The sequence below is a fragment of the Microtus ochrogaster genome, chromosome 10, assembly GCF_000317375.1.
Source record: "Microtus ochrogaster isolate Prairie Vole_2 chromosome 10, MicOch1.0, whole genome shotgun sequence".
Classification (NCBI taxonomy): Eukaryota; Metazoa; Chordata; class Mammalia; order Rodentia; family Cricetidae; genus Microtus; species Microtus ochrogaster.
The window spans coordinates 33873034-33882994 of NC_022016.1; the positions used below are offsets into that span (position 1 = coordinate 33873034).

The window sequence follows — 9961 nt, forward strand, 5'->3', positions numbered from 1 at the left end:
AAAAAAAAAAAACAAAAAACAAATTTAAGCAGTGCCTACAAATCCAGCCTTACAACAGTTGCTATGAGATAAACTCCAACCTATAGACATTACTGCTTCCAAGAAAACACAGGGAATAAATAATCTCAGACCAGACCAGTATATTAAAAAGAGGAGAAACACACACACACACATACTAACACACACCACTACCACCACAATTGCCGCCACCACCTACAGCAACAACAAAACAACAGGAATCAACAATCATTGGTCATTGATACCTCTCAATATCAATGGTCTTAATTCCTCAATAAAAAGACACAGGCTAACAGAATGAATGCAAAACAGAATCCATCCTCCTGCTGCAGGCAAGAAACACACTTCTACATCAAGACTAGATATTACTGCAGGGCACAGGGTTGGAAAAAGATTTTCCATGCATATGGACCTAAAAAGACTATCCCCCCTCCCCCAGCATTCTGTTGTTGTCTATAGTTCTTTGTATAGGATTGAGGCCTCTTGGGCTTTCCTACTTTGTCCACATTACCTTGTTGGCAATTCAGCTAAGATTTGACAGCCCTGGTGAGACTTTATGGGTGTAGCTTCTTCCATTCCTAGGAAACATAATCCCACAGCAAACTCCCTGTTCCTTTGGCTCTTAAAAATTTTTCCCCACCTCTTGCACAATTAAGATATGTGTTATGTGCATGTAACGACATTATTTCATGAAAAGAGAAGCTATGTATTTGAAAAAGATCAAGGAGGGGCTTGGAAGGAGGAAAGAGAAAGGGATATTGATGTAATTATAATATGATCTCAAGAAATAAAAGAAATAGTTATTATTATTTTTTTTTAATTTTTGATCAGGAGCTTACCAAGCTGCCCAGGCTAGCCTTGAACTCATTTGGTAGCCTAGACAGACCTTAGACTTGTGATATTCCAGTCTCCATAGAAACTGATACTAAAGCCCTATACTCCCAGTCTCAATAACTCTAACACTATATGGTAGTTCTGCTTTTAAGTTTTTGAGAAATCTCTATGCTGTTTTTCAAACTGGTTATCTTAATTTGCATTTTAATAAATGACTTTTCAAAACTCCCTTTGTTCAATATCTTTCCAATACTTTGTATCTCTCATTTTTTTTTGATCAGGGCATTCTAACAAGAATAGGGTGCTATCTCACCAGGGTTTGATTTGCATTTAGTTATTAGTGATACGGAGCATTTTCAATTGACCTTCACAAAAAGGTCTGTTCAGGTCTGTTGACCTTCTAAATGACTGTGTTTTATTTTTTATTTTATTTTTTATTAGTTTCTTTTAGGGAACTAAAATATAATTACATTGTTTTCCCCTTTTATTTCCTCCCAGAAATCCTCTTTTGTACCCCACCTTGCTTCTTCTATAAATATATATATATGTACATATATATATATATATGAAAAAGGCTATTATATATATGTGTGTGTGTTTGTGTGTGTATATATACACACATATAGGACTATTTTCTTAATATTTTTCTTAATATTTTTGATAGATCATTATTAGCATATAGAAACACAAATGATTCTTGTATTCTAACTTTATATCCCACAACTTTACATAACTCACCATTTTTAATGTTTTTTTTCTAGCCTAAGGGCAATGGATATAGTAGGATTAGATCATCTATCCATCTATCTAACTACATATATCAGAAAATTTAGGGTTGCTAATTTGTATATGATTTCAGAGCTGGATAGTTAGTATTAGATAACTAATTAGGGTTTAATCCTTGGCTAAGATTATTTCTCCTGTTCTCAGCAGTTCTTAGTTGCCTGTGGGTCTTTATTTATGGGTGGGGCCTCACAAGATTTCCTGTTTCTATTGGTGCTGTTATTGCTCAGGTTTTGTTTAGGCATCAGGGGTGAGATTCCTTGTCTTTTCTGGGAAATGTAATTTCACAGTAGATTTTCTGATCCTTTAGCTCTTAAAAAATTTTCCCCATCTTTCCACCTCCTCTTCCTGAATGTATCCTGAGCCTTGGATGTAGAAGTTGTGTTGTTAGTCTATAGCTCTTGCGGGGAATATTGTCTGCTTGAGTAAAATAATGTCATTTGAATTATGTATATACATAGACTTACTTGTATTGGGTGTGATTTAAGTAAATTAATAGTAATATGATTCCGTATGACTTTTTAGACCTCCTTGATGTTATTTATCCTCCTCCCTCCCTCTCCTTTTGCACTGATCTCCTTCCCCCGTTACAATTAACAGACCCTCATTTGATCTACCTTTCCCTTCCATGTCACTTGTATCATTTTATATTCCTCTCTAGTGGTACACTTGTTTTCTTTGCTTTTACTTGAACGTCTTACATATTTTGGGTATTAGCTCCTCCTCAGATTTACAAATATTTTCTCCCTTTTTGTCCACTTTCACTCACTTGGTTTATTCTGCTATGTTGAAGCTTTAGTTTCATATCATCCCATGAGTCTATTTTTCTTTGGGTACCTGTGCTTTCAAGGTCATGTAAAGAAAGATGATGTCCAAAATCATGCTGTATCTTCTAGGGTTTTAGTAATTTTATAGTTTTGGGTCTTTTATTTGCTTCTTTTACTTATTTAGACTTGACTTGATTTTTGCATATGATAGAAATGTCTAGTTTTATTCCTCTGCATATTGATTGATAAATAGTTAAGATGCCCTTTCTCCATATTGTGTTCTAAAAAAACTTTGCCGAAACTTGATCATAAGTGCATGGGGTCTATTTTTGGGTTTCCTGTTTTATTGGTTTATATTTTTAATGCCAATGCCATGCTGTTTTGATTATAATCACTTTATGTTTTCAAATCAAGGAGTATGATGCTGCTAGCTTTGTTCTTTGTTTCAAAATTATTTTTGGGCTCCATACAAGTTTAAAGTAGTTTATTCCAGCTCGGTGGATGTAATGTTTAAATTTCCATAGAGATTGTGTTGAATCTATAGACTGTGTATTATTGACATTTTCATAGTATTAATTCTCTAACCTAAAAACATGTATCTTTTAATTTATTTCTGTTTCTTTGATTTATTTCACTACTGTGTAATACTTTTCACTATATAGATCCCTTACATCCTTGGTTATATTTATATGTAAGAACTAAACTTTAAACTTGCTTTTATAAGTATGATTATTTTCTTAATATTTTTGGTAGATAGTTATTAGCATACAGAAACACAAATGATTTGGGATTCTGATTTTGTATCCCACAACTTTACATAACTCAACATTTTTAATGTTTTTTCTAGTCTAAGGACAATGGATATAATAGAATCATCAGCAAATAGAGACAATTTTACATTTTCCTTTTCTATTAGAATGGTTCTTAGTTCTCTCTCTTCCCCAATTGCTCTGCTAGAACTTCCAGTACTGTGCTGAAAAGGAGTGACATTTGGCAATCTGTTTTGTCCTTGATCATAGAGAGAGAGCTTTCCGCTCTTCACTGTTGAGAACTGTGTTATCTATGGATTCGTCATAAATGGCCTTTGTTATATTTGGGTACACTCCTCTTGCATATAACCTATTGAGATCTAGCTAGCAGGGATGCTACATTTTGTCGAATACTTTTTTTTTCATCTGTTGAGATGGTCCTACTAATTTTTACTTGAATTTGTTAAAATAATATATAGCACATTTGCTGATTTGGATATGCTAAACTACTTTGAATCCCAATGAGGAAAATTCCACTTGATTGTGGTTATCAAACTCAGTTTTTTGCATTTTGTTGGGGATTTTTGCATCTATCATCATCAGAGATATTGGCCTGTAAGTTAATTTATTTTTTATAATAGTCTTTCTATTATTTTAGCATCAAGGAAATGCAAGCCTTGTAGCACGAGTTTCTGAGTATCATTCATTCTTTGATTCTATAGATGATTTTAAGAAACTTGTTTAGTATTTCTTATGGTTCTGAGGCACAAACTCATGCTTCATGCACTCAAGGCAATAAATTTACCACTGAATTACAGCTACATCCCTTCTTTCTATTTTAAATATTTGATAGAATTAGGTAGTGACATTTTCTGGGCCTGGGATGCTCTTTGGTGAACGACTTTTTATTATCTATTCATTTCATTACTTGTCATTGTTCCTCTCTGATTTTCTCTTATTCATGATTCAGTCTGACTAGGGTGTATATATCTTGGAATTGATTCATCTGCTTCTTATTAGAGGTGATGTTACTGATAAACTCTGTTTGACAAAGGCCTACTTTCCATTGCACAGGTTTTGTGCTGTCTCTTCACATGACAATGGAAAAGGGAGACAATCCTGAAGGTTCTTATATAGGAACTAATATTATTCATTATGGCTCCTCCCTGAGAACATAGTCATTTCTCAAAGGCTCTCTGGTAATACAGCCACATTGAGAGTTGGGCTTTCAGGAGAGAGAGAGAGAGAGAGAGAGAGAGAGAGAGAGAGAGAGAGAGAGAGAGAGAGAGAGTGGTGTGTGTGTGTGTGGTGGGGAGTTACACAGCTATTCAATCCATTGAGAGTAAGAGTCTGATCGGAGAAGTTTAGGCCAACTAACCTTTCTTAGCAATTTGTATGCCTGCTACAGTTTTGAATCTGTCTTTAAATTTGATTTATTTATGTATTCTTTTTTTTTAAAAAAAAACAGTCTTTATTTTACATGCCAACCTCAGTCCATTTTCCCTCCTGCTTCCCCCTCCTTCTCCCCACCCCACCCCCATCCACTCCTCAGAGAGGGTGAGGCCTCCCATGGGGAGTCAACAAAGTCTGTCACATCATTCGAGACAGGACCAAGCTCCCTGCTCCCCGCATGCCCCCATGCACCTCCCTGCCCCCCCCCGTATCTAGACTGAACAAGGTATCCCTTCAAAGGGAATGGGCTCCAAAGAGCCATTTCATGCCATAGAGATAAATATTGGTTCCACTGCCGGTGGTCCCACAAATTGCCCAAGCCACACAACTGCCACCCACATTCAGAGGGCCTAGTTCAGTCTCCTATACAGGATCCCCAGCTGTCAGTCCAGACTCAGTGAGCTCCCACTAGCTCAGGTCAGCTGTTGCTGTGGGTTTCTCCATCATGGTCTTGATCCCTTTGCTCATATTATCTCTCCTCCCTTTCTTCTACTGGACTCCAGGAGCTCAGTCCAGTGCTTAGTTGTGGATCTTTGTATCTGCTTCCATCAGTTATTGTCAAATTTGATTTTTAAAAATCCATATCAGCAAATAGAAATACCTGTAGTGACATCCTATGCCAATACATGGCTGCTATAACAAATTACCAAAAAACTTTGGGACTTAAAGGACACAAATTTACAAACTGGGTGTAATTTATAAATCCCTATATTCCTATTACTTAAGAGAAGGTCAAGGTCATCCTCGGCTAACTAGCAAATTTGAGGACAGTCTGGGTTACATGAAACCCTGCTTTAAATCAAAACAAAAAACAGAAATGTATTCTCTTACATTGAAGAAATGTAAAACACAAAAACAAAAATGTCTTCTCTTATCTTGGAGGCTCGAAGCCTACAGTCATGTCTCTCTGACGGCCTTCAGGAGGAATCCTTTGCCCCTTCCGAGGTTTTGGTGGTTACTGGAAATCCTTAGTGTTCTTGGACTTGCCATGTACTATTCCGGTCTCAGCCTGGGCCATCACATTGTGCTTTCCTGTGCATTTATTTATTTATTTATTTATTTATTTATTTATTTATTTATTGTAGCTTCCCAGGTTTTCTCTGTGTCTGTACTCAAATTTCTCTTTTTCTAAGAATACCAGTGAGGTACCAGAAAGACTTTTTTTGCATGTTCCTTTCTAGACTCTGTGTATGTTCCTTTTGGGGGCAATATTTCTCCTCTACCTGTGGGCATGTGACACCTCCAAAACAATGTATCTGCTTTTAAATTTCTGCATTGGAAGTAGTGGAGGACAGATATTCCCATTCTGAAATGGAGAAAATAGAAGGACTAAAAGGGCTGCTTATCTAAAGACAGCTGGCGATCCAGAAAGGCAAGTTCCATTAGGCTTATAGGCCTACAGCTAATTTTCTGTGGCTCAGTGTTGTCACCTGACTTCATTCTTTCAGCCCACCTGAGTGGCATCTTCTGTCTGTAACAAAAAAAAAGCAACCCCACCTTCTGGAATCTAGGAGGCAACCCCACCCTCTGGAACGAAAGAGGCAATGACTTCCTCCAATAGGCCCATACTCCTTTGTTGGCCAAAATAACAAACTGGAGTCTCACCAGCATTGCTGGCCTTTAAGTCAACACTGGAACCCATTATTCTGTTTTCCTGAAGGAACAATGCAAACCACAGCAGGATAGCTTTCTTCATCACTTGGCTGCTGTAGAGCCTCAGTAGTCTTATAACCTCCTTTCATCCAGTCTTGTGTCTTGAGCTTTTCAGTCTACGGCAACCGTATTCTGCCGAGATCACTGATTTAAACCTAGTGTCCCATACTGAATCTTCTCAGAAAAGCTTTGTCTACCCATACCCTGGATGTTGACACCAGAGTGACTATTTTGTGCTTGAAATACAAATAGATTGAGAAGTTGCCAAATCTTCAAGGTCTGCCCACTTTTTACTTAGTAATTCTTTTATGAGTTGAACTGTAACCCTACCCCAAATTCATATGTTGAAGCTTAAGCTCCAAATGTGACTGTGCTTAGAACTAAGACTTGAAAGATGTGATTAATGTCAAATGTAGCCATAAACATGGGGACTAAATCCAGTAGGGCTGATGGCCTCATGAGAAAATAAACAACCAAGGATCACTTTCTTTCTTCATATTCCTGTATTAAGTAAAAACCATGCAAGCAGATAGAGAAAGTGGCCACATCCATGCCATGAAGGAGGCCTTGGGAAGTACATTGGTTGATTGTTTGCTTTTGAGCTTCCCCATCTCCAAGCAGTGAGAAGATAGCTTTCCATTGTTTAAGCCACCCACTCTGTATATGGAAAGCCAAGTAGACTAAGAACGGTTTCCACAGCAACATATCTCTTTCCTCTTTTATTTTCTATAAGCAGCAGAAAGAAAACAGACTGTACCTTCATACTTTGCTTGAATGTTTTGACAGCCAAAGGTTCAAGTTCACCATTTGAACACACTGCTTTCATCCAACAGGGCAATGAAATGGTTCTCTTCCACTCTAAAAAGTGTCCTTTCTGCCACCCTCTTATAATGCCTCTTGTTTGCATTGGAGACTGTTCCAGAAGCAGTTCGTATTCCTAATAGCACTCTACTCAAGGCAGTGTCGTCTTCTCAAGATCATCTGTCTCAAAACTCATAGTATTGCTATACTAGACAACTGTCACAGCACTCTCCTATTGTTAGTGCCGGATACAGAAACATCTGCATCTCAATTTGAAAATCTTTCTTCCTTTTCCAGGCTTGCTGGAACAAGCAGAAACTGGGTGGACTGAACAGCAGTTACGTTCTCAGGTTTCCAGCAGGTAGAGATCTGGATTTGAGTTCAGGAAAGGGTCCGCGTCTCTTTGAAGGCTCTAGAAAGAGGATCTTTCTTTGCCTCTTCCTACAGTCTGGTGATTACAGACACACCTTAATATTTCTTGGCTTGCAGGTGGATCATTGACTCTTTGCACCCACTGTCATGTGATGTTCTCTCTTGTGTGTCTGTATACCGTATATTATCACAAGGTGTTCTCCTCTTTGACTGCATCTCTTTCCATACTTTCTTAGTCTTAGAAAGACACAAGTCCTTGAATTAAGTTCCGCTTGGTTACATCTGTTAGGATAGTGGTTCCCAATAAAGTCATATTCTCAGGTACCAAAGGTTAGGACTTGAAAGGATTTTGGAGGACATACAATTCAAACTACCATACACACTCATCCAGGACTGGTTGCATCAAACTTTTCTCACAGAATAAGATGAACATGAGAGATCTAAATCCCACCCTCTTAACAACTGAACCCAAGCAATGTCCATTAAATATGAATTCCATTATAGTTAATACATAATCAAGAGGTTTTCATTTCTCCTGCTTGCTCCTGTAGAGCCTTGTACAGTCTTTAAAAATGTATTGTCACCATGTTGTGACTATCTGTTTGAGAGTTAGTTTCCTCCAGTAGAGTGAGTTCCTTTATCTATGTGACTTACTGATCTCTGTAGCTCCAGTGCTTATTATGTTACACAACATACGGTCATAGGTTCCTGGTAATTTGGAGGGAAGAGAAGGAAAATGGGAGGAGGAAAGGGGCTTGTTTAGTTATAGACAGCAGCCTTGGGAATAGAAAGGAACTGTGAGCTCAGAGTGCCAGTGTCAATCCTCTGTGCCTTCCAGTCTGGTGTTTCTAGACCTAGAGCTTTTCAGGTGTCACTATATGATAAACTTCCCATTGCAAAGAAATTCCAAATTATGACATCATGAGAGTAGCTTTTTTTTTAACCAAAAAAACTTCCTCTTCAGTTCAACAGTAGTTTCCCACATCGCCAGCATACCCGTGGGAAATAGAGATCAGAAAGCATTATCTGCAGTCTATGTCTTGGTTGGCTAATTCCAATAAATGGACTAAGTGCAAACTTAAGTCTAAACTTTTTTTTTTAAAAAAAAAGGCAGTAGAAACTGAGACATTCATAGGAACTAGAGAAAAGACAGGGGAAGTCCTGTGAAAATAAACACAGAACAAAGTTAGGGGGATCCAGTGTCTATACATCCATGCAACTCAAACCATTGCTGATACATGGCTAGGCTATGCCTTTCCTGTAGTGGTGAATGTCAGGCTGCGATATGCAGATGCTGTGTTCACAGGCATGATAACAAAAAGGTTAAAGTGATTCGTATGAAAGAAGACAGTAAGCAAAATGTCACCATAAGGACAAGGACTGTGTCTTGTTAATGATTATATCTCAAATGCTTTGAAAAGTTGCAAGCATGTAATAGTGATTCAGGAAGTATTTGTTTAATAACTTATTGGATGAATTAAAATGATTAACCAAGAAACTGCTGTAGGTAGTCAAAGCATGGATTTCAAAAAAGGAAAAAGCTCATGCAAAGAGGATGTAAAGGTTTTTCAAGTGTTGTCCAAGTAGAGTAATGTTCTGCTCACTTGGCAGCTGTATTAAAAAGAAAGCGAAAGCCTTGCAGGTATTGCCGAGTTCTGTGTGTGAGCCTTGCACCTGCCTTGCTTTGTCTGAGCATTTGGATAGCCCTCAATTTCCAGCTCACCTCTTTCTTCTGCTTTCTATTTAAAGAGAGCCAAGACCAATCAACAAGTTTTGCTTGGACTAAACTAATATAGTGGTTGAGCAAGATAAAGAAAGACCCTTGCTTCTGTGTTAACCCCTATTTGAAATAATTCCCATCTAATTTTTTCCCTTCTGAAGCCAGTAATCAAAAGTAATTAAAACAAAAAGTGGGAGCTGTACCTACCGGCCCTCTCTTTTACATGCTTTGTCACCTACATTAGGGCTATATTAGCCCTAGCAGCAGAATTTGTGGTCTTCCTGAGTCCACCTCTGTGGTTAACCTCCATTTTTCTTCTTCTCTTTGATTTGCTTTAGATACCTGCAGCCGAAAACAATCCTTACCTTATCGGAATGCACTATTGGTATTCCAGCCATAGTCCTCGGACACAGTTCTGCAATGTTTGTCGCCGGAACATTCCTGCCTTATCTCGAGAGACCATCATCTGTGAAGGTACCTTTCTGTTCCATTAAAAAGCAGAGCTCACTGGAGAGAGCTAGGCACGAAGGGTCTCCTATTGCCTAGTATTGCAGACCCAATCTAAGTCTTTGTGTGAAGTTAATCCTGTGGGAGGGAAAAAGAAACTTGCTTGAAGGGGTGTTCTCATGAATAAAAACGGAGGGTTGGATATATGAAGATGGGACTATATGGTCAGAAGGATTGAAAAGACAGAAATCAGTTCTTTCCTACTATTTATTTTATTTATTTTATTTTTTTTATTTTTCTTGGTTTTTCGAGACGGGGTTTCTCTGTGGCTTTGGAGCCTGTCCTGGAACTAGCTCTGTAGACCA

The 9961-nt window shown here is 38.0% G+C and overlaps 1 protein-coding gene across 2 annotated transcripts in view; it reads left to right on the top strand.

Annotated features, from left to right (window-relative positions):
* Dgkk (diacylglycerol kinase kappa) overlaps positions 1 to 9961 on the top strand; it is a 134015-nt gene that overhangs the window by 78248 nt on the left and 45806 nt on the right. For both annotated transcript variants that reach the window (XM_013348285.2, XM_026782330.1), the window contains exon 5: positions 9488 to 9623. In XM_013348285.2, coding sequence (XP_013203739.1) covers positions 9488 to 9623 — 136 coding nt within the window. The remainder of the gene's footprint in view (positions 1 to 9487; positions 9624 to 9961) is intronic.